The following is a 26,102-nucleotide window of genomic DNA, read 5'->3' on the forward strand; positions in this document are numbered from 1 at the left end:
CGGCAAGACGGAAGCGGTGATCAGAAGCTGAGCAGCGCCACGTGCCAATGGAAGAAGCACACACAGCACGCTCCGCGGGAGGCGGCTGCCGACCCGCGCCAGCTCTGTCGCCTCGAGTCTCCGCCCCCTCAGCTCCCGCCTCCCGCGGCAGGCTGAGCCAATGGGCGTGGCGAAAGGGCACGCGAGGCGGGGCTGGGCGCGCAGGGCGGGGCACGCGGCCTGCGCGCAGGTGGCGCCCAGCTCCTGGCCCGCCCATTCCGCCGCCGTCGTGCGTGCAGCTCGGCCGAGGGGTGGGGCCTGCGCTCTCCTCCTGCCTCCCCGCCTCCCGCTGCCGGCAGTGCTGGTCTCCTGCTGTCGTCTGGGACCTCGAGTCCTTGCCCGTCCGGAGCACGGTGAGGCCCTCCGGGAGCCCGCAGGCCTGCTTTCCGCCTTGCCTTCGGTGCCCGGGCCGGTTGCCTGGAGACTGGAGGGAAGCCCGGGACGGGTGACCGGGATGGGGGCGAGGGAAGCAGGCGGCGTGGGGTGTATGGATGAATGAGGCGCTCTCGGACTAGGCCGCGCGTCCCGGGAGTGGCCCACGCTTCACCCCGGCGCGCCCAGGGGAAGAGCCCTCTCTGGAGTCCGGGACGGTCAGTGGCGCTGTCCGGAGGGCGAAGGTATTGGGTGGGCGCCCGCTTTGGCCAGGCTGCTGTCCACCCCTTGGTGGGAGGCCAGCCTCTGCTCGTGCAGCTGTGCTTCCGCGGCCTGGGGCTTGACCAGGAACAGGTGGAAAAGGGAGCCTGGAGTCAGGAAACCGAGGCTGAAAGATCACTTCAAGCTTGGTGCATTCGCAGCGTGGCCTCAGCGGGGGTGTAGGTAGGGGTGTCTAACTCCAGCCAGAAGACAGGGCCAGCTTTAGGTCTCATCTCCTAAAAGGTGAGATTAGCAGTCCTCGTGGGTTGCGTCTTCAGGAGCAAATCAGGCTTTATTCTGCACGGACGAACTTGGAGCCGGGGACTGAGAAAGTTTGGACTTTTAACTCCTAAGGGTTAGTGGTTTTCTCTATGACTGTAACCAAGGTGTAGATTCCAGAGATTGGTTATTGAAAACTCACGAGCATTACTTAGCAAAGTGGAAGGGACTTACTGAGAAGGACCTGTTACCTGACACGTGTTCATCCTTAACCTTGTAAAAATTGGGGGTTTGGAGGGAATGAAGGAATATTCATTTTAGGTAATTTAAGAATGGTTTTGGTGGGAGGTGACTTGGCTGCTGATAGTTCTAGAATGTATTTTTTTTAATACTTAAAAAATCTGTGTCCCTGCTTCCCAGTATTTTCTTTCATATAACCATGTCTTACTTCTCTTACTCTAAAACCATTGCAAATAAAATGTTTTGTAAGCAGCCTGGGTGGAGGATTGGTAGCTAAAGTTTATTTTTTGGTGGCCAGTGTCATATATTTCTAAATCAGTCTTTCCAGGGCTTCCCTGGAGTGACTGTTTCGACAGCCATTAAAATCACACTTGTTTACAGAACTTTTTTGTTTTGTTTAACACAAAAACAAAATGGATCTTAGCCTTGTGTCAGTGCTGGGTTGACAGATAGCGGGAGGATTCATAAAGTTGGTGGGATGGTGGAATAGTCCCAGGGAGTTCCCTTGTGCTGTATGGTTTATTTTCCACCTGGTTTTCAGTGCTATCAGTAACCCCATACGTTTTATATGATGAAATACATTTTCGGTCAATGGAGATATCAAAAAGTGTTGTTCTTACTTGTTTTGACATTTCAGATGCCCCCCAAAAAGGGAGGTGATGGAATTAAACCACTCCCAATCATTGGAAGATTTGGAACCTCCCTGAAAATTGGGATTGTTGGATTGCCAAATGTTGGGTAGGTGAATGTTGGACTTTTTCCACTTTTGTGCTTGAGTGGTGCACATGGATTATGCTTGGCTACTAAAGAGAACATTGGCAGTTCAAATCCATTTAGTAACTCCATAGAAGAGAGACCTGGTGATGTAACTACATCATTGCTGTTGGGTTGAGGAGCACACTGCCACATTTTTGTACTGCAGGGAGACTGGTGGGTTTGAACCAGCAACCTATTATTTAGCAGTCAAGTGCTTAACCACTGTACCACCAGAGCACCTTCTTTAAGATTGCAACCATTGAAAAATTCATGTGAGTTAGAATCAACTTGATGGCAATGAATGTGGCTTTTTGGGTTTGGGAAACTCGTAATTAAGTTGAAATTGAGGGCAAGAAGCTAGTAAGCTGGAGTATTTTGTTGGAAAGCTAGGTTTAGTTCAGATGTGTTTTTATTTTGGTTTTCTAGCCAGATACTGAAGAGCTTTGGTGGCACAGTGGTTAAAGTGATCAGCTGCTAACCCAAAGGTTAGCAGTTTGTAGCTCTTAGCTGTTTGGGAGAAGGCTGTGGCAGTCAGCCTCTACTCTGTCTTCTAGGGTCACTGCAAGTCTGAATTGACTCAATGGAAATTTGCCTAATTTGGATTTGAGTACACAGATAATGTGTTGAAAAGGGCTACATTGTTTCACTAAATTCAAGAAGCAATGAGAGTTAGCAGATCAAGTTGAACCCACCACTACCATTGAGTCAATTCTGATTCCTAGCAACTCTTGTCTAGTGTAAAACACAAAAACCAAACACCGCCTTCGAGTTGATGCTGCCTTATGTTGACACTGTAGGACAGGAGAGAGCTGCCCCTGTGGGTTTCTGAGACTGGAACTCTTAATGGGAGTACAAAGCCGCCTCTTTCTGCCACTTATATAGATAACATTGGTTCCCATGGATAACATTTATTTGGTCTACTGCCCACTGGGGAAAAAAATTAGTCAACACTCACGTGGCAATGAAAAAATTTTACACTGTAGCCCATAATCCAGGATAAAGTGCAGGTGCTAACCTTTGCAGCCCCTTTGGATTGTTCCAGCACCGGTTTGTGCCATCCACTTTGGGAAACACTGCTGTGTAGGGTTTCCATGGCTATAAATGTATGGGAACAGATTGCCTCATCTTTTCCTTACCGAGTGGTTGGTTGGTTTGAACTGCCAACCTTGCGGCCAGTAGTCTGACAGTACCACCCCAGCTCCTTATCTAACAGACCAGGACCAGTGATACTTGCTTGAAGCACTGCTGGGAGTCGCGCAATACTGAATTGAAATGGAATTGAGTGTAAGGAGCCTTGGTGGTGCAACGATTAAGCACTTGACTGCTAACCTAAAAGTCAACAGTTCAAACCCAACAGGTGGGTCTGGGAGAAAGACCCAGTGTTCTGCTCCTGTAAAGATTACAGCCAAGGAAACTCTACTCTGTTCTAGTCTGTCACATGGGGTCACTTTGAGTCAGTATCGGCTTGATGGCACTTAACAGCAATAACAACACCTATCTCAGCGCTGGCTCGCTGTGTGGCTGCTGCCTGGGCTGGCTACTCATGGCCATGTAGTCAGATGCTATAGGAAAATATTGAAAAGCTGTGTTATAAATTTGAGTTGACTTTTGGGGGCTCAGAAGTCAGATGACTAAGTTTCTAATGAGGGAGGTGACGATTTTGAATTTATTATTGGAATGGTAGACTAAAAAGGAAAGTATTTGTCCTATTATCTATAATTCAATAAAATCTGAAAGTGAAAAAATTTGTTTTTCCATGTTTTCAACTTGTTTATTTACAAATAAGTGATTTTTATGTGGAGCTAATCGTGTAAATGTGTATGTCTGCATGTTGAGCCTGAGCATGGGGATACTATACTGAGAGCAAGTAGAGGAAGCACCACTGTTATCATAGGAAACAATAGCACAGGTTCCCAAAGGGGACACGCTTACTCTTGCCCACATCACTCACATCTATTCACAGGTTGCTCGGCTTGGTGGTACAGGTCAGATGTGGTGTTCATGTTACTGCTGCCTTTGGCTACTACCGTACCCCTTAGATGGGCTGTGTGACTCCTCTGGCTTCTGCTTTGCCTTTGAACCTCACTGGTCTCTGCTCCTGTCCTGGCACACTACCCAGGCCAGTCTCTTGCCATTACACTACCATCCATCATACTGCCCTGGGTAGGGAGGTATGTAGAACCTGTGGAGGGCACACTCAGTTCTCTCTCCCCCAGCTCCGGCAGGTTTTACAGTTCATTTGGCTCTGCTGGCAGCCTTCTGACAAGCTATAGGAAGATCCATGCATGGATTTTCCAAGGCAGCCCTTGCATTGGGTATACTCAGGCCTGTGCCCTGAATTGACGGGGTTATAGTTTTGTTTTGATTTTTAAACTGTAGGCAAGCCTGCTGAAAACACTCAGCTCTTACACTGTGGGTAGTCACATTTGCTGCTGCACTCTCTACTGTCTTGTAGCATCTTCAGAGTTACAACTCTCTCTTCTGGGTCTAGGAGGTTCTCAGCACAGGGACCTTGCTCCAGATTTCCACTTAATGGTCATGAGGTCCTCCTGGACCTTTGTGAGATTGTCCTTTTTATAACGGTACTCTTTGTCATTTTTAAGACATAATCCTCCCAGCAGAACTCTGAACTGACTAATTCTTTGGCAGACCATCAGCTACTCAGTTTGCATAGTAAACCAGCTAGTCCTCTGTTGAATTATAAGTCCCTCAATTTACATAGTAAACGGACCAATTCCTTGCAAGACTTGCCCGGCCAATCATTTTGGGAATAGTTAGAAGACCATAGCTAGAAAGACCATGTAAAAGCAGTTCACTGCACGACACAGTCATTCCTGGAGCCGGAGAGGTTTGCATTTTGAAGGAGCTTCCTGCTGTGATATAGGCTGCTTGCATAGTGAGACTAAGTAAGAGTGGAAACATAAGCAAAACAAATAATTAAGCAAAGTACTATAAGGTGCTGTCAATACACTTGAAAGCAAGATATGATCATTATGTATGTTGTGCGCTTTACTGCACTAGAAAGCAGGACATGGTTTGTGGATATTAACATACTTCACTTGTTCTTGAGTCACTGCCGTCAGTGCAACTTTAGATGTGCTACTTAAAATAGCCATCTTAAGCATAACAATCGTAGCTTTTTCACAATAGATCAAAACCAATATAGATGAAAATAATTAAGAATATTTAGTTATCAAAGCAAAAATGCCCTGTTTTTGCTTTTAAATTAAACATACGTGCCCCCTTTTCATGGAGGCATAATTTACAAGCAATACAGTGTACTACTTTTTAGGGATATGGTTTAATGGATTTTCGTAACTGCATTTAATTGTAAATACTTCATTTTATAGAATGATTTATTTGTATGCAACATGAATTCTGGTCATTTTAAACAAGCAAAAGAGGTTTATTGGAGAATAGAACTGAGGGAGTTGAACAGCCAGGTTTCCGCCAGGCCTGGGGCCAAGACGGTACTGGCAGAGCTGAGTCCATGTGGAGCTCAGACACAAATACCGAATATCTGGGCGTTTCTCATCTCCAGCTACCTTTTGTGTGATCCAGATGCTTAGTGGAGAGAGCCTGTCTGGACTGTTTACCTCTAAATTCAAAACCCGAAATTAAACCCACTGCCATTGAGTGGATCCCAACTCTGAGTGACCCTATTGGACTGAGAAGGACTGATGCTTACGGTTTCTGACATTGTAAACCTTTATAGGAGCAGGCAGCCTCGTCTTTCTTCCTAGAGTGGCTGGTGGGTTTGAATGGCTGATCTTGCAGTTGGCAGCTCAGTACTTAACCCACTGTGCCCCTAGAGCTTCCATTTTTCAATGACCAAACTCACTGCCAGCAAGTCTGTTCCAACTCACAGCAAACTGACCAGACAGGGTAGAAGTTCTCTTGTTAGTTTCATAGACTCTTAACTATTCAAAGTCAAAAGGCCTGACTTTCCTCTGAGGAGTGGCTGGTAGTTTTGAACTGCTGACCTTTCAGTTAGCAACCCAATGGGCAACCACTATGCCTCCATACATCCACTGAAATAGAAGCAGGTATCTAAAGGATAATCTTTTGATAAAAGTAAGGATGTTCAATAATAAACCATCAAAAACAATCTCTTGGTTTTGAGACCGCTGGGCCTTAGGCTGTTAACAAGGTCAGCAGTTCAAATCTACCAGCAATTCTGTGGGAAGAAGATGAAGCCGCTATCTGCTGCCATAAAGATGTATAGTCTCTGAAACCCAAAGGGACAGTTCTACTCTGTCCTGTAGGGTTGCTACGTGTCGGAACCTACTTGATGGCAATCAGCTTTGTTTTGGTGCATATAGGGCTAGATTCTTAATATATTTCAGACTGATTTTCTGGAACTTAAAATATTTATAGCTAATAAAAGCTGATATTTCTTGGATGCTATTAAGCTAGTGTCCTCAGCACTTTATATGTATTATCTAATTTATTCAACGGTTTTAACACTTCCTGACAATAGAATTTAAATTCATTTGCATAAAGATTTTGTTCTTATAGTTGCAGTTCTAGCTCCTAGACTAGTGTTGAGGAACTAATAAACATTGAGTAGTAATATATGGATATATGGGCAGATGAATGGACTATCTCTTCTCCCCCTCACCCTCCTTTAAGATATGTAGGCTTCATGGTAAAGGAGACATGTTTCAGTGGCCACTTCCCCCCCATGACCACTTTTCATGAAGTAGAAAATATACCAAAGTAGGAAGGTGAAGATTTAGTCTGTAGTTTTGTTCTGCCTTTTCTTACCAAAATGACTCTAGCACAGTGGTTCTCAACCTTCCTACTGCCATGACCCTTTAATACAGTTCCTCATGTTGTGGCGACCCCTCAACCATACAATTATTTTTGTTACTACTTCATCACTATCATTTTGCTACTGTTATGAATCGGGCAACCCCTGTGAAAGGGTCCTTCGACCCCCAAGGGGTCGCGACCCACAGGTGAGAACTGCTGCTCTAAGAATCAGCTTCTCTTGGGCCACGATTTATGGTCCGTGTGAGCCTTGGAGGCCGTTCCAGACTTTACATCTGTCATTGGACAATTCCTATTGTGATTGTTTGTCTTGGGTTGGAGAATGTGGTTATGTGCCATTCGGTCTGTCTGTCTGTTTAACTCAGTGATCCTAAGTCCAGCCAGTGAGACGTTGCCTGCCTGATCCTGCGCCATCCTCACATTTGTTGCTTGAGCCCATTGCTGCAGCATCTCATCGAGCATCTTATTTTTGTCGACTCCTCTATAAAATATGATATTCTCCACTAGACACTAGTCCTTTCTGATAACATGCCCAAAGAATGAGAGAGAAAATCTTGCCATCCTTTCTTCCAAGGAGTACTCTGGCTGTACTTTTTCCAAGACAGATTTGTTTGCTCTTTGGAAGTTCATGGCATTCATATTCTCTGACCACACTATAATTCAAATGCAACAGTGCTCCGGCCATCGTTAGTAATTGTCCCGCATTCACATGCATGTGTAGCAATCGAAAATCCCTTGGCTGCCCTGGGTCAGGCAAATTTTAGTTTTCAAAGTGACATCTTGGCCCTTTCACACACGTTTCCTTTTTCATGTAAAGTGAATTCTGCAGTCACAGATTGCTATAGGGGCTCTGCGTTTCCAAGTCCTCAGGCCCTCAAGCTCTCCTTCCACCATGGTTCTCTGATCTCTTAGTTTGTGGTCCTCATCCTCATGTCCGAGGTACTGGTGAATTCCTGCAGATGGTTATCTGAAAGGTCAGAAGGTTAAAAGATTCACCAAAGGTCTATTAGGGTTTTTGTCACAGTATACTATGACCTGTATACCTTTGTATAGCATTTGTTCCCAAAAATTTAGATGTAAGGAGGCTAGGAAATGTCTTTATTTTGATGGCCATATGCTCATGTAGGTCTGTTACCTTGGAAGCAGGCAAGCATGGGTATTGGGCAACAACTAGTGTGTATACTCTGCTCTCAGTACGCAACAGCTGCCCAGGGGAGGCAGTGTATTGCTTAGGTGATTTTTCTTGCAGTGTACTTTGGTTGGTTCTACAACTCACCTCTCAATTTGCCTGAGACCAATCAGAGACCTTTTTTTTTTCCTTTTTAATACTCTTAAAAATTGTGAATTAGGTGAGGATTTTAAATTTCATATAATCAGTTTTGTAGTCAACAGTTTAAATTACTTATCAAATGCTCCAATAGTTTACCCCACCCCTCCACCTCTCATCCACTTTCTTGTGGATTCCATCTTCCCCTTCATCCAAGGCAATACCTATCCACCTTCTTGCAGCACAAGGCCTCTGTAGAGCGGGTAAATAACTGTGCAAGGACTCTTTGCAATCTTGAAAAGCAAGAACGTTACTTTGAGGCCTAAAGTGTGCTGACACAAGCCATGGTATTTTCAGTTGCCTCATATGCATGTGAAAGTTGGACATTGAATAAAGACTGAAGCAGAATCGGTGTGTTTAATTTGTAGCGCTGGTGAAGAATATTGAAAACCATGGACTGCCAAAAGGACAATCTTGGAAGAAGGCAGGAAAGCTCCTTAGAGGAAAGGATGATGAGACTCCTCTCACGTATTTTAAATGGTTGTCAGGAGATCAGTCCCTGGAGAAGGGCATCGTGTTTGGTGAAGTAAAGGGGCCTCTATGTGACCGATTGATACAATGACTTTTACAACAGACTCAACATAGGGTAGTTGCGATGGTGATGCAGCACCAGGCAGTGTTTTGCTCTGTTGTAAGTTGGGTCCCTGTGGCTTGGAACCAGCTCAGTGGCACCTACAACAACAGCAGCAACTGCAAACCACTGATAATCCTGATCCCAAACCTTTTGTATATGGCTTATTTCACTTAGCCTGTTTTCATAATGTCAGGAGGGCACAGGAATGGATACTGTTTCCCTCTGTTGTATGTAGAGTCACTATGTGCAACTCAAACTTCATCCTCTTTTGGATGAATAATATTCTATGTTGTGCCCATAGCAGAAGCATGTGAAAGTTAGGAAACAAACACGATAGAAGAAAAATTGATGTGTTCGAACTGTGGCATTGTCAAGAATTTCATATATAGCAAAAAACAAATGAGTTTGTCTTCGGCGATAGGTGTATAGTCAGAATATTGTTGATTAGGCTTCAATTCACTTATTTTGGAAGAGTCATCAGGAAAGACCAATTGCTAAAAGTAGATACTGTGGGTCATGTTTGATTGAGGCGTGGGTCAGTGATGTCTTATCCTTTCTGGGTGCCTCAAACTAGTTCTTGTTCATATCTGTTATAACATGCATACCTTTTTCATAATAGGCATTTTCTATGAACTTTTCGAAGACCCCATGTATTAGTCTTAGTGCTAAAGTGTGATCTTTCTAAGCATTCTCAAATTCTCTGTATTATTCTAGTCAGTAATCTGAACTATTTCAAACAATGTATGAGCACTGACAATTACTCACCCTCCTCCAGCTTTCTTGGTGTTTATTTTCTCTGTCCCGTGCAGATTGAATTTACTTATACACAAAACATTATTCAGCCATATGTGTGTGTATAATATAGATATGAGAATTTACTGAAGGCCCTGGTAGACACAGCTCCACTTCCCCACTCCCTGCTCTGTAGGCTCCTTGGCCCTCCTTGCTCAGATGCGTTGGGCAGGCCATGTGCAGACCGGTGAAGGCCTTCTCATCGTGGGTGATGACCCGGGCTTTCTTCTTCTTGTAGACGTTTTGGATGCGCAAAATAGGTCCAGTCAACTGCATGGCCAGTTTGCGTTCCTCCACAGAGCTGTCTCCCTTCTTGAGGGCCGAGGGTTTCCAGGGGAATAGGATGAGCTTGGAGCGGTATTCTTTCACCTGCTGCATATTGGGCTTCAGGGACTCGGTGGACTTGTTCTGACTCCTGGGGTCCACCGAATGCCGATAGTGCAGGCTTCTGCTCTTCCAGGCTGAAGCCCCAGCTAGCCCAGACTTTGGTGAGATAGGGCAGGGCACGCTGGGCGGTTCTGCGGATCTCCTATGCCGGCTGGTTGAGCCACGTGGACACCCGCCGTTGCCAGCCCTTGTGGAAGTGGGGCTTCAGGATCATGCCATTCTGGCTGGGTGCCAGGGCTGCCTATGGCCCTCCTCCAAGTGGAACGGCCGAGTGGAAAGGGAGCCGGTCCCCAGTGTCTGGTCTGCAGTGTCTCAACCATATTCCTGTAGGTACTTTAGGATCCTTTCTGTAGATTTTCAGAGTTCTCTCTCCGTGCATACCCCCCTTGGAAGGAGTTCCACTCCATCGTGTTGTCCTGTCAATTCTAGCTACTTTGCTCTTCTTGAACTCACATCTCAGTCCACTCAACTTGGTGTGAGGGGAGCATCTGTATGGCTGACCTTTTGCTGTGCTGTGCATTCAGGACCACTTGTATGTCGTATGGAGAGCTTTGTTCATTTGTTCTGCTCTCAGTACTGCATATTGTTTTCTGTCTGTAAATTACTTTTTTCTGGTTGTTTATTTTTTTTAATACTGTGTAAACCACCGTCCGAGTTTCACCAGTTTTTCCACTAATGTTCTTTTTCTCTTAAGAGTATATACTGCTATGTTATATTTAGACCTTGTGTCTATTGTGTCTCCTGTATGTACATTATTTTCCATGGATTTTTTATGATTATAAAATTTTTATTCACTCTTTTTGGCTGATGGCAATGATGAGTATTTTTTTAATTATGGTAAATATGTCGGTAATAAAACATTCTCCAGTCTTCACATGTAGAGTTCAGGCTTTCACTTTTTTAAATTGCTGGTGAAAAGATACATAAGCAAGCTCTACAACTGCACAAATTCCACATGTACAATGTAGCGGCATCTGCTACATTCTTGGAGTTGTAGCACTATTCTTGCTAACCCTTTGCATATTCTGCTGCCACCCTGAAATTTAGTGCTTCCTAGGCAAAACCTCCTGTCCCCATTTCCTCCCAACCTCTTATCCCCACTTCCTCCCAACCTCCCTTGACATACCCCCAAGAAACCTTCCTGTTTCTGTAGGTTTGCCTATCATGGATTTCATATACAGAAAAACTTAACAGCAAAACCTAACAACAATAACAAAATAAAACAAAAACTTCAATAGAAAAGAAAGCAAAACATATTAAAAAATAAAGAACAAATTTAAAATGGGTCCATGGGCAGATCAGATGATAAGGTGTTAAATTTTAATTTAACTTGTCTATCATAATTGTGTACTGTGTTTTACCAATTGACTTTGATGTCTTTTGAGACTCTGGTCCTGAGTCCCTAAGCCCAGTGCCTCATTCCTTATATGGCCTTTGCCTGTGGCTCAGAAGTTTTTATAATATTATACCCTGTATCCTCTACTAACATTTACAGGTGTGTTTTTAGCACATGTAATAAATACATTTGTAGAAACATCATGTGTCAGACCTATATATATTTGTGAGAATAGCCCCATTACTGCCTCCCCCCAACACCTGTTCAATTTATGTGTCAGATCATTTTAAACAGTTTTTTTATGTCCAGAAAAAGTTTTGAAGAGGCATCTTACTTTTCCCATGGATTAGAGTGTGTTATAGAAATGGTTAGCTAAAAATAATGCTGTGATAGCCCAATATTGGAATCTTAACTCCAAAGACATAGTAATTCTGTCTATAAGGGTTTAGATATGATATCTATTCATTGATATTTTGTTATTTTAGCAAAATATATAATTTCTAAAATAAAATGGTTAGGTCTCCAGCGGAGGGAGCATACATTAAATCTAGTAGCAGTATATTTTCTCTTAATGCTGTCACTGATGGAATAATATTTGTGATAACCTGCTCTTACATGAAATAAATACTTATAATTTTGAATTCTTTCTCCTACTTTCAAACTTTAATGATAACCTTAAGGATCTAAACATGTGTGTGTACGTGTAAAAAAATCCTCATTTCACAAAACTGTCTCGATGGCTTTAACTCTAACACCCCAGCCTTCAGCCAGAACTTTAAATTCTTTGCTTTTGCAAGACTTTTTAAAATCGGTTTGAATAGATCAAAATGTCTTGCATTGACACTGAAGCCTATAGTAATCCTTAGAAATTTCTCTTGTTCCTTCTCCCTTCCTTCTTTTTTACTTTTCAGGTCTACAAAGCTATTGGAAGGTAAAAGTAACCTGCGTTTTAAAGTACATGTCCAAGATGAGACGATCTGGGAAAATGGAGATTTGTCTTCCAAGTTTAGTTTGACGATAAGAATTTTTTTCTTAGAGATAATGGGACTTTCTTTTGTTACATTTTTACTTTATGGTATAATGTAAAGGATAAACTTTTGTTATAAAATGTTTAAGTTTGTCCTGGTGTCCGGTAAAAAATATTATACTTAATAATAGCCATAAATTTGAAAAAAGAAAAAGCACTAAAAAGCTCCATAAACTCTTTATGACCTTTCCACTGTTATGGTTAATATGACCGTGGTAATAGCAATGAACTAGTTTGAATCTATGGTGTACAAAAGCGCAATAGCACTTTAAAAACAGTGTCTAAATTGTGAATTGGGTGGGGGCTTTATATTTCAGATCATCAGTTGTGTATCCAACAGTTATCAAACCACCCAAAGCTTATCCTAACCACCCTCCCTTTTTTGTCTTCTCCCTCGTGTGGATTCCTGTTTTTCTCTTCATACAAGTTAGCCCCTATCAACACTCTCCACGCCCTTTCCCTCCGCCCCACCTGCAAAACCTCCACATTCTGTTCCCTATGACATGAAAGTCTTTCCCCCCCTTCTTTATAGCAGTGGTCTCTTATGATATTTGTCCTTTTGGGTTTGACTAATTTCACTCAAGCATGAAACTGTTCTCTAAGTCCATCCTGCTATGAGTGCTTCATGGATTTATCATTGCTTTTTAGTGATGCACCGTATTCCATTGTGTGTATATATCACAGTTTCTTTGTCCGTATTCTGATGGGCATTGAGTTTATTTCACCTTTGTGGATTCATGTATTTACATATGTACGCCACTATGTTTGTACTTCTATCCATTGCTTTGCTTCCTTGGTCCTTCCTCTGTTTCCTTTTACCTTCGTCTTGCCCCACTGTCACTTTCCCCTTATTTCTGCCACTTGGTAGCTCCTTTTAGCTAGTTTGCTGTTGCTCAGACCCTGCCCTTCGGATCCCAGTCTCCTTGTTACTGACTCCATACCCAGTTCCCCTGTCCATGGTGCAGCCTGCTCTCGCCTCCTTCCCCCACCGCCATCACCTCCTAGGTCTCCCCGACTGACCATTGGTCCCACTACTCTCTCCTCGGTCATGCTTCCAGTGTCTCTCCTATGTAGGTAGGTACACCAACTACGATATAGCCCAAACTGATTTTAAAAAAATGAAAATAGTAAATAAAAAAGAATTTTTTAAAAAAGAAATATACGAAAATCCTGGGTCTGTTCGCTGGCCTTCAAGACTGTCCAGGAGCTGCCCCTCCCGGCCTGGACCGCCCCCTTGGTGGCTCCTCACGGGCTTTGTAGCTCTATCTTGCTCCAGTTGCTCATCTGGTATGCTCCCTTCTTGGTTCACTCCATTTTGGGCGGTTCAGACCGCACTGCCTTCCCACTATGTGACCCCAGAAATGTCCTCTGTCGCAGTCTGTTCCAATAAGGGGACAGCATGACATGTGCTGTTGTCGGTTGCCCAGTCCCCTCTGTGTCCCATTAGCTCCCTGCAGGGACATCATTCTCCGGGCCTGGTGTGCAAGCATGGGGTTCAGTCCGGCTCTCTCTTTCTCTCCTCCCTCCTGACCTGCCTCCGTGTGGGTGTGGCATGCTGACCCCTCTCCCCAACTTCTAGGTTCAGTTCCCCTTCTCCGCCACACCCACTTCCCGGGAGGGGGTCAGTTTGGCTCGGATTGGGCCTGCCCTGTAGCTCTCCCTTTCCATGCATTCTTTCATGTGGCCATGTTATCCTCATGGTGTGGTGCATCATGGTAGGAGTCTGCTTGCCCACTCCCGATTCTCAGGGCACTCATGCTGTGCTTTTCCTTTTGTGCTTGGCTGACTTTGCTTAGCATAATTTTCTCCAACTCTTCCCGTGAAAAGATGTGTTTCATGTGCTCATCCATCAGTGCTTTTTACTGATGCATACATAGTTCTCCATTGTTAGTATGTGCCAGAGTTTGCTGATTCACTCTTCTACCAATGGCAATTTAGATGGTTTCCAACTCTTTGCGATTGTGAATAAACACTGGAGAGCATATAACTGGCTGTGGTTTATTTCTTACCTCTTCTGGGTATGTGCCCAGTGGAGGGATAGCTGGGTCATAAGGTAGCTCAGTTTCCATATTTGTGGAAGTATCACCAGATTGCTTTCCAGAACTGCTATACATGGATAACTAGTTTTAAGGAGGCGGTGCCAGGGGTCCACAAACGGCGGCCCGCCGAAGACATTGATCCGGTCCGCTGGGTGTTTTTTCCCCATTTTGTTTTACTGCAAAATAAGATATGTGCAGTGTGCATAGGAATTTGTTCATAGTTTTTTTTTAAAAAAAACTATAGTCCGGCCCTCCAATGGTCTGAGGGACAGTGAACTGGCCCCTGTTTAAAAAGTTGAGGACCCCTACATAAGACAATGTTGAAGTGTCAACCCAGTACGAGACCGTCCATATCAATTTTTGAGGAAAACAATCTTGTTGATAGCCTAAATGACATTTAGGATCAACAGTTAGCAGCAGAAAGCACTGATCAATAGACAGCTCACTTGTTTTCAGCTAACTTAGTTCTGTTTGTTTTGTTTATTAAATACTTTATTGGGGGCTCTTACATCCATACATCCTATTCCTTGTGTCAAGCACATATGCTGCCATCATCATTTTCAAAGCATTCTCTTCCCACTTGAGCCCCTGATATCAGCTCCCCATTTCTTACCCCCTTCCTCCCCTGCCTGCCTCCATCATGAATCCTTGATAAGTTATGGATTATTATTTTCATATCGTACATCATCCTCCTTCACCCACTTTTCCGTCTGTCCCCCTGGGAGGGGGGTATAGGTTGATCCTTGTGATTCACTCCCCCTTTCTCCCCACACCCTCCCCTAATTTCCTGTTATCTCTACTCTCCTTGTTGGCCCTGAGGGGTTTATCTGTCCTGGATTCCCTGTGTTGCAGACTTTTATCTGTAGCAGTGTGCATGTTCTGGTCTAATCTGATCTGTAAGGTAGAATTGAGGTCATGATAGTGGGGGGAAGGAAGCACCAAAGCACTAGAGGAAAGTTGTGTGGTTTATTGGTGCTATGCTGCACCCTGTGTGGCTCGTCTCTTCCCTATGACCCCACTGTGAGGGGATGGGCATTTGAGTCTCCACTCCATTCCTCCCACCCCGCTCCCCAATTCACATTGGGTGTAATTTTGGGTCTTAGATGCCTGATACCTGATCCCATTGACACCTCATGATCCCACAGGCTGGTGTTTTTCTTCCATGTGGGTGTTGTTGTTTCTCAGCTAGATGGCGACTTGTTTATTTTCAAACCTTTAAGACCCCAGACGTTGTATCTTTTGATAGCTGAGTACCATCAGCTTTCTTTACCACATTTGCTTATGCACCCATTTTGTCTTCAGAGATCATGTCAGGAAAGTGAACATCACAGAATGCCAGATTATTAGAACAAAGTGTTCTTGTGTTGAGGGAGTACTTGAGTTGAGGCTCAGTGTCCATCTGTAACCTTAATTCTTAACATATAGATATGCGTACATAGTTCTATTCCCCTCTTATATATATTTACATATGTACATGTCTGTATTTAGACCGCTGTAAATGTCCTTTGTCTCCTGGTTCTTTCCTCTATTTCCTTTTACTTTCCTCTTCTAACACAGTTCTAAGTGAAAATAGCTCAAGTTGAACTAACTTTCAGGTTGGTGGGTACCAAAACTATTGTGCATAGATCAGCTGCAGACATGAACATTTCTTTAAAGAATTATAACAGGAGATGAACCATTGGCTTTACCAATATGAACCTGAAAACAAAGCAAAATCAGAGCAGCATTACCAAAAGGTGGAAGTGGTCCAGTCAAGGGAAAAATGGACTGGTCAGTAGCAAAGTCCTTGACAGCATGTTTTAGGAGATGCCCAAGCAAGGCATTATGCCTGTTGACTTTCTGGAAGGACAAAGAATGTTAACATCTGCTTCTTAAGAGAGTTTTTCAAAAATTAAAGCTTTAGCAGAAAAACAAGTGGGAAAGCTTCACCTGAGCTTTCACCACAATAATGCTTTTCTCTTAACTTCTCTCAAACCAGGGTGCGTTTTGTGAACGGTTCATTGGGAAATCATTAGACATCCACCTTCTTGATTTGAATCCTTCTGGCTTCTCTTTGTTTCTGAAACTGAAGTCTTTAAAGAGCACCCATTTTTCCTCAGTTAATAATGCACTGACATGGTTAAGTTCCCAGGACCCTCAGTTCTTTAGGGCTAGACTAAATAGATACCATTTAGTTGGCATCATCACTTACAAATGTGTCTTGGGCTTAATGGTGCTAATGGTAAGAAATTAACTTTATAGATCTTTAATATTTATCTCATTTCTATTTTTCCCTGAACTTTTTGAAGTCCTCACATACTTTTGCAGGAGGTAACTGTTCCTACCCCACTTCTTTGATATTAACTTTCATTGGTGATCGTTACCTGGATCTGTTCATTCTTTGGGAATTTCAGAATTCTGATCTTTTATTCCTTCCTCATTTACTGACTGGAATATGTCTATAAAGCAATCTTGTCATTATTAATTTCTCATTGTCCCGAAAGTACAGTTTCTATAGGAAGACTCAATAAATGCTTTACTTACTAGTTTTCAGAACAATTACATAGCATCTTTAAAAGGTTACCAGTGAGTGTTTGAGAATTACTAATAACCCTTGAGTATAAAGTTATTTCATTTATTTCAAGCTATTGCAGTCTGTTGCAACCGTTAATTGATGTCTTGAATTTAATGTTAGTGCTCCACATTAGGCCAGTAGGCTTATTCAAATTTGTTGCAAAGTGTTTTTGGTAAGACTTACAAATAAATAAAAGACCCAATGGCATCAAGTGGATTCTGACTGTAGCAACTCTATGGACAGATCTGCTTATAACATTTCTTGTTATTTTTGCTATAACATTTCTAAGGCTATAAATCTTTATAGATGCAACCTGCTGTGTTAGTCTGGGTGGATTTGAGAAACAAATTCATGGACACTTGTGTGTAAGAGAGAACTTTGTATCAAAGAGCAATTTTATATTAAGAAAGCATCCCAGCCCAGTCCAGATCAAGTCCATAAGTCTGGTATTAGCCCATCTGCCCCCTACCACTCTATAAATTCTTCTTCAGACTCACACAGCACATGCAATAACACTGAATGCAGAAAGAAAGATCACAGGCCAGTAGGTGGAAAGTCTTGTGGATCCAGTGGTGGTGGAAGCCTCTCAGTGCTGGCAGGGGTCTCCATGTGGCTCCTTCGGCTCCAGGGCTTTAGCAGAGCTCCATGTGTCTTGTCCGCAGCACTGTCTCACAGGGAGTGAGTGTGTGTCCCATTTCCAGCGAGCTATGTATCTCCATTGTGCTTCCAAATGAGGTCATCAAGCAGCAACCTGATTGACAGGCTAGACTCTACTCCTTCACTTGTAGAGTCTCAAATTGACAACAGATTATATAGCTATCACACCTGTCTCATCTTTTTTTCATGGAATGGCCATTTTGTTTCAACCACCTACATTTTGGTGGCAGCTGAGTGCTTTAACCGTGGCACCACCAGTGTTCTTTTGAATGGTCAATATTCCCTTAAAAATGAAGTGACATTTTTCTAATGTAGTGATTACAGCCTGCTGTGCATTTGACGTGTCTGTGGCCTACCAAGAGGAACACAATTGCCCAGTTTGTGGCTCCCCTACTGGCTGTGTCTTCAAATTGACAAGGAGTTGTGTGTATATACAAAACAATCTGGAGGAGAAGACAGCAGGACTAAGGGTTCCAGGAGGCGGGGCCGGGGGCATGGGACACCAGAGAGGTGGAGGCAGGGGAAGGAAGGGGATTGTCAACAAACCCAGGGACAAGTGAACAAGTGATCTAAAATGGATGACGAGGAGGGCATAGGATATCTGTTAGGGCTTGATCAAGGACAATAATCGAGAGGAATTACTAAAACCCGAATGAAGGCCAAACATGCTAGTGGAACAAGAGGAAAGTAAAAGGAAATAGAGGAAAGAACTAGGAGGCAAAGCACATTACAGAGGTCTAAATTTAGGCATGTTCATATGTAAATATTTTTTTATATAATGATAGGGGAATAGGTCTATGTACATATATTTACATGATAAGCATTAAGGTAGCAGACAGACAATGGGACTCTACTCAAGTACTCCCTCAATGCGAAAACACTTTGTTCAAACAACCTGGCATTCCATGATGCTCACTTTCTCGACAATCCCTGAAGAGGTACATAAGCAAATGTGAAGAAAACTGATGGTGCCCAGCTATCAAACGATAAAGTGTTTGGGGTCTTAAAGGCTTGAAGATAAACAAGCTGCGGTCTAGCTGAAAAGCAATAAAGCCCACATGGAGGAAGCACACCAGCCTGTGCGATCATGAGGTGTCCATGGGCTCAGGTATCAAGCATCAAATAACAAAAAATCCTATCATTGTAAATGAGGGAGAGTGCGGAGTGGGGACCCAAAGTCCATCTGTAGGCAACTGGACATCGCCTCACAGAAGGGTCACAAGGAAGAGACGAGTCAGTCAGGATGCAGCATAGCAACGATGAAACATACAGCTTTCTTCTAGTTCTTTAATGCTTCCCCCACCCATTATCATGACCCCAATTCCACCTTACAAATCTGGGTAGACCAGAGCATGTACAAGGGTACAGGTAAGAGCTGAAAACACAGGGAATCCAGGACAGATAAACCCCTCAGGACCAATAATGAGAGTAGCGATACCAGGAGAGTAAGAGGATGGTGGGGGAGGAAAGGGGAACTGATCACAATGTTCTACATACCACCCCCGCACAGGGGGATGGACAACAGAAAAGTGGGGGAAGGGAGACAGCAGTCAGTATAAGACATGAAAAAAAAAGACAAATTATCAAGGGTTCATGAGGGAGGGATGGCAGGGGAGGGGGAAAATGAGCTGATACCAAGGGCTCAATTAGAAAATGTTTTGATATGTCCCTCCTGGAGCTGCAGATTCAATGCCGTCCTTTGAAAAAAATTCTTCTGGGGGGAGGGGCAGGCGTCCACTTAGTATTTGGTACTGGGGCCAGTGCCCATACCTCTCCACTGGTTTCCTACTCCATGCCCCAATGTTGCATTCACACCTTGGGGCATTGGGTTGAAGTCTGGTCCCTCTTTCCCTCAGCGGACTCATGTTGTACTTGACAGGGACATATCTGATCAGAGCACATGAGAGCAGATGAATGGGGAGTAGGAGAGAGTGGAGCATGTCCTGGCCCACCAGGCCGTGAGGAAGACCCCAATTAGAGCAGCCAGTCCACAGAGAGGACCACATGGCCAGCCCCACTATGAGACATGATGCCCCTCACTGACCCATCGCCCTGTGGGGGACAGCACCAGAGACACCATGTGGGAATTGCGCCCAACCTGATCCCACCACATCGAGGCAAAGCACTGGGGGCGAGTGCAGCGGAACAGCAAGGGAATGGAGCAGCAAGGTCCCCAGGGAATGCTGAAGGTGGACTTTGGGGCCAGGGTGTAGTGTCCCAACAGACTGGACTGGGAAAAACTCCTAAAGGCCAACAAACGATCCTTGAACTAACTACAAAAAAAAAATGTTTTGGAAATGATGATTGCAACATACATACAAATGTGCTTGAGACAATGTGTGTATGTTTGGATTGTGATAAGACATGTAAGAGCACCCAATAAAATGATTAAAAAACACCACCACCACCAAACTCACTGCCATCATGTCAATGCCAACTCATAGTAACTCTAGGACAGTGTAGAACTACCCCTGTGGGCTTTCAAGAGTGACTCTTTTTGCTAGTAGAAAGCTTCATCTTTTTCCGAGGAGCACCTGGTGGCTTTGAACTGCTAACCTTGTAGATTGCAGCTCAGTGCATCACCCAAACCCAGAGATATTTTCACAGAGAAAGAAATAAGAAGAAAGCTGTAGGAAAAAATAGAAGGAAGAAACAGCAGAGACAAGGCTCCTAAAATAGCGCTTCTCAACCTGTGAGTTGTGACCCCTTTGGAGTCAAATGACCCTTTCACAGGGGTTGCCTGATTCATAACAGTAGCAAAATGACAGTGATGAAGTATCAACAAAAATAATTTTATGATTGGGGTCATCACAACATGAGGAACTGTGTTAGAGGACTGTGGCATTAGGAAGGCTGAGAACCACTGTGCTGTAAGAACTCTAATGTGGTCAAAGGCTGTGACATAAAGACCTGGCTGGGGCCCAGTGGCAGAGCTGCTAGCTACAGATGTCACGGCCAGGAGATCTTGTCCTGAGGTGGCTGAGAGCTTTCCTGCACTGAAGAAGGGAGAGTTGGCCTACATGCTTTGGGATCTAAATCCTCTCCTGACCCCAAGTTATACCCCATTCCTTAATAAGCCATTTAAGCACAATTTGTGATTCTGTGTGACAGTGCAGCACATTGCCAAACCCAAGTAGAGACAGGAAGAGGGTGGAAGGGAGGGCTGCTCTAAGAGACGGAGACTGCAGCAGTTTTATTTGTAAATAATAGTAATCTCATCCTGTATTTGCCTTTATAGGGTTAACCTACTTCACCGTATCTTTTGAAGTGGTCCATGCCATGAGGTGTTTGTTTCATCATCATTCTTTTATGGGTGCATAGTATCCCATTGTATATATGGACTAGAGTTTATTTACCCATCCCTCCATCAACTGGGGTTTGGGTTGTTTCTTTCTTCTTGCTATTGTGAATAGTACTGTGAAAAACATAGTGTGCATACATCTGTTCATATTTTTCTGCTTATTTCTTTAGGCTATATACCAAAATAATCTGCTGGGTCATATAATATTTCTATCCCCATTTGTTCAAGGAACCACCACACTGTTTTCACAGTGGCTGTGCAATTTTAAAGTCCCGCCTGCAGAATATAAAGGTTCTTGCTAGCATTTGTTATTTTATGGTTTTTTTTAATCATTACTTTGCTCTCAGTGCTGGTGTGAGGTGGTATCTCAGTAGGTTTGCATTTTTCTAATGGGTAGTGATTGCAAGCATTTCTTGTGATGTTTGCCATCTGGATGTTAAATTTAGTAAATTATCTTCATGTCTTCTGCTCATTTTAAGATGTGTTATTCATTTTTTTCTTGTGGTGTTGTAGGCTCATAGAGTTTTTAGATTAGCCTCCTTTTCAATTTAACATTGACACATTATTTTCTCAATATGGATTATCCTTTTTTCACTATTCGATGAAGGCTTTGGGTGCACACAAGTGGTTTATTTTCAGGAAGCTGCAGCCCTCTATTTTATTTTCTGTGGTGTGAGTGTTGTTCATTATGCTTGATAGTGTGTCTGTGCCTAGGATTAGGACCTTTAGGCTTCTCCCTATTGTTTCATTGATGAACTTTTAGGATTTACCTTCAGGTCTTTAAGGCATCTTTAGTTCATTTTTGTACATCATATGAAGTATGGATCCTGTTTCATCCTTTTGTAAATGGAGATCCAGTTTTGCCAGCACCATTTGTTGAAGAGACTGCCTCTTCCTCATTGAAGGTGTTTTTGGCCTTTTATTAAAAAAAGAAAAGCAGTTGTCTGTAGGTGCTTGGTGTTACGTCACTTGTGCTTCTCTGTTCTTTTCCGCAGCTCTGCATGTCTGTCACTGAAGCAGTACTGGCCTGTTTGACTGCTGTGGTTCTGTAATAGGTTTAAGAGTCAGAGAGTGAGAGGCCTCCTTTCTCTTTCAGTAGTGCTTAGCTTATTGCTCATTTACGCATTCCTTTCTGAGTTTCTTTTCTTTCAGTATAAACTTGGTGATTAGCTTTTCATTTCCTGAAAGATTGAAATGGATTGTAAATGCATTATATTTGGTATTGATATTTTTACAATATTAGGCCTTCCTATCCACGAACATGGAATATTTTCTGAATTTCTACTTATGTATGCCATTTTTAGTTTCTAGTAGTAATGTTTTGAAGTTTTCTTTGAACAAGTCTTTTATTTATCTGGTTAGGTTTTTTCTTAAGTATTTTATCTTTTGGGTGGTTGTTGTAACTAGTATTGTTTTATTAATTTCCTTTTAGAGTTCTCATCCTTATAAAATACAGAAGTCCTATTGATATTCAGATGTTGATTTTATAGCTTGACATATTGCCAGATTTTTCAGTTAGTTCCAGCAATTTTCTTGTGAGTCTTTAGGGTTTTCTACATATAGAATCATATCATCTGCAAATAGAGCTTTACTTTTTCTTTTTTGGCCAATTTGGATGCCTTTGATTTCTTTTTGATGTCCAATGGCTCTTGGACTATAATAAATGAGAGTGGTGATAAAGGGCTTCCTTATCTCCTTCTTGTTCTCAGGGTGCATGCTTTCAGCTTTAACCTATTAAGTGAATGTTGGCAATTGGTTTATATATGTGTCCTTTATTATGATGAACGATTTCCCTTCTATTTTATTGGGTGTTTTTATAAAAATGGACGCTGGATTTTGTCAATAAGTTTTCTGCATGGTTGATAATGATTACATGATTTTTCTTTTGCTTCATTTATATGATGGACTATACCGATTGCTTCTCTATTGTTGACCTACCTATGCATATATGGTATAAATCCCATTTGATCATGATGTATTAGAAAAATGTTTTGTTGAATTCTATGGGCTAAACTTTTGTTACATTTTGTATTTACGTTTATAAAGCATGTTGATGTGTAATTTTCTATTCTGGTGATTGATGCTTTTGCCTGGTGTAGTATCGGGGCCATCCTCACTTCATAAGATGAGCCCTTGAATTTGCCATTCTTTTCTGTATTCTGGACAAGTTGTGCAGCATTGATGCTAACTTTTTTCCAAAGGCTTGGTAGAATTCCCCATGGTTAAGCATTCAGCTATTAACCATTAGGCAGGCTGTTCAAAACTACCATGGGAGAAAAAACCTGGCAATCTGCTCCCATCAGTAGTCAGCCTAGGAAAACCTATGGGGCCAGTTCCGCTCTATCTTACAGGATTGCTATGAGTTGGAATTGACTTGGTGGTGCGTGTGCTTGAGTAAGCACATATTCATGTACACATAATGTATGTTTTTAAACATTCATTGCTCTATGTTAAACAGATATTTGAAAACTTGATTTGACCAATTGTGTTCTGAATAACTATTAGTGATTTATGTGGCTCTGTTAGCAAGAATTTCTATGAGAGCTTAGTTTGGATGTGATATAAGAGCAATATTTATAGACCTCTGAGTACAATGTAAGTATCTTGTTGCTAAGAGTTGTTTACAAGTAGTATTTAGGTAAACCTCAATCATTGCTTTTTTGTTCACCATTCTCTTCTCAGAGAACTGATTCTTTGGTTTAAGAATTCTGTCAGTTCAGCCAACTGATCTCAAACTGCGCTTGGTGTCATTGAATCAATTCTGACTCATGGCAGCCTTAAAAGATGGAGTAGAACTGTCCCATAAGATTTCCAAGGTTGTCAGTCCGTATGGGAGCAGACTGACACATCTTTGTCCTGTGGGTTCCAACTTTGTAGCAGAGTGCTGTAACAGTTGTGCCACCAGGGCTCCTTGAACCAACTGTAGTAAGTCTAAGATTGTTCTGTTCTGTTGCTATCGGCTGATTAGATTCCATTGTAATAAACATTTTTACCTTATACGATGTTTGAAAATGAGAAAAATAATTATATTCCCATCACCCTAACAGCATTAAACTTTTGAGTATTCTTTTGTTATCATTTGATCTGTATGCAAATATTTTTATAACCATGTCTGTTCATTTAGCAACAGCTTTCTTGCAATTCCCACATAAACCTTATATAAGAAATAAGAAACCCTTCCAGTGAAGAAATAAAAAGATTTCCTAACAGTATTTTTCATTTTAAAACCTCTTGAGTGTTACAGTCCTATTTCTAGAGCAAGGACAGACAGCATAGTGAATTCTTTACTGTCTTAGTAATAGAATTGAACTGCAGTACAAAACAAGTCAACTTTTAAAAAGCCTCTTTAGTTTTGAATTGTACTTTGAGTTTTAACATGGCAATGATCATGTTTTTAACAATGTTCTTGATATTAATATGAATTGGCGTTCTCTGAACACACAGGCCTAATAAGAATCAGGTGGTGGTAGTTGCTGTTGTACTGACTCAGCCCCACAGTGGCTTTATAGACAGCAGGATACAACGTTGCCTGGCCCTTAGGTTATCTTCATAATCACCAGCATGGTCTGGTCATTTTGGCTCTTGTGCTAATCCATCAATCTGAGGGTCTCCCAAGCTCTTGTTGACACTCCACTCTGCTGTACCATGCATGATGACTTTCCCTGATGATTGATCCATCCTGATGGCATACGCTAAACAAGCGAGGAGACAAAGTTATGCCGTGATCCATAAAGTTTTCATTGGCTAATTTCTGGAAATTGATTGCCGACCTTTCTTCCTAGCCTAGCTTAGTCTGGCAGGATTACTATTCTCTGACCACACTGGGTGCCTAATGGTGTCTAACATACAGCCGTGCCCTCGCTTTCAGCATCACAGTAACACCCAAGCTACCACAGGGTGACAAACTCGTGGCTGGGTTATGGGGCATAATTGTTGGCTAGTTATTTATTTACTGTCCATCAGTTTTTATTCTTTATTTGAATAATGCAAAATTATTGAAAAAATTCAAATTTTGAGGAATTCAATTATAAAAGAGTCTGAGCTTCTATCTCCCATTTCTTTTGACCAAGTTAGTGTTTGCTTTGCACTCTGGAATACTGAGGAAGTAATTGAACAAAATCGCTTTGCATCTTTGTATATTTATGTTAGAAAGGGTTCTCTTAGGTACAGGTGGAGTCATTGTTTCTATCAAGGACTTCACGAATAAAATAATCTTTGTGGTATTGTGACTCTAGCTATCATTTATAGCAAGCATGTCTTGGGAAAATGCTATTCAACTTCCAAATAGACTGAAATGGAAACATAATTATAAGTCATGAGCTGCAGAATTGAAACAGTCATTGATTTCTTTTCGTTATGATGTATTTCTTTCCCCTATCCAATTGTATTTTCATGCCATCGTCTTAATTGAACATTGGAATGAGAATGAGATCTTTTTTCTCAGTATTAACCAAATAATTGATTGAAATGGCTTTTTATTTCTTTTAGGAAATCTACCTTCTTCAATGTGTTAACCAACAGTCAGGCTTCAGCAGAAAATTTTCCATTCTGCACTATTGACCCTAATGAGAGCAGAGTACCTGTGCCTGACGACAGGTTTGATTTTCTTTGCCAGTACCACAAACCAGCAAGGTAAGAAAACATTTAAGACCTTGTTTATTTGGTGGCCTTGTATAAATCTCTGCACCTCAAAGCCACTGCCATCGAGATGGTCCTGATTCATTGTAAACCTATAGGACAGCCGGACTGTTCCGTAGGGTTTCCAAGACTGTCAATCTTACTGTAGCAGATAGACCCACCCTTCTTCCTGGCCACAGCTGGTGGGTTCAAAGTACTTTTTTTGTTTCTGTTGTTTTTGGTACTCTATTGTTATTCTGTTGTTTCTACTAGTATCTTCCTAGATTAATAAGTACAGATGTAAATAATCATTTTAATAGCTTCTAAAACTTGTAATTAACCTTATACTGTATGGATATACTGCAGTTTATATACTATTTCTCTACTATTGAGAATTTAGTATGTCTTTGGATTTTTGCTATTTTGAAATGTGCTGATGAATCTCAACTATCTGTCTCCATCCCTGAACTCTCCTGAACTCCAAGTTTATGTATACTTACCTTCTTGACACTCGACACAGTGACTAAATTGCTGCCTCAGACTCTACTTCTCCAGAACAGGCCTCCTACTTTCACCCTGTCTTACCCTGAACTGCTCTTCCTTAATACTTTTATAAGTCAATAAAGAGCACTGTCATTTCCCCAGTCAAAGCCTAAGTCAGAACTCAAGATTAGTGTGAAACTTTCTGTTCTCCACCCTTCCTTCCATTCTTTCAACAATTTCTATGATTTTTAAGCACAGTTCACCCTCTAGTGTTAAGATCCAGGGATTTGGGGGATAAATTATTAGTCTGATGAGTATCAAATGGTGATTTTATAATTTTGTTGTTCA

General features: G+C 42.2%; 1 protein-coding gene across 1 annotated transcript in view; it reads left to right on the forward strand.

The window, feature by feature from the left end:
- The first annotated feature begins 259 nt into the window (after positions 1-259).
- The window catches only part of OLA1 (Obg like ATPase 1), a 143,560-nt gene continuing 117,717 nt past the window's right edge, over positions 260-26,102 (forward strand). Inside the window, exons 1-3 of the mRNA XM_075529384.1 lie at positions 260-392; positions 1,769-1,869; positions 25,143-25,286. Coding sequence (XP_075385499.1) covers positions 1,769-1,869; positions 25,143-25,286 — 245 coding nt within the window. The 5' untranslated portion in view covers positions 260-392. The remainder of the gene's footprint in view (positions 393-1,768; positions 1,870-25,142; positions 25,287-26,102) is intronic.

This window comes from Tenrec ecaudatus, chromosome 13, assembly GCF_050624435.1.
Source record: "Tenrec ecaudatus isolate mTenEca1 chromosome 13, mTenEca1.hap1, whole genome shotgun sequence".
Lineage (NCBI taxonomy): Eukaryota > Metazoa > Chordata > Mammalia > Afrosoricida > Tenrecidae > Tenrec > Tenrec ecaudatus.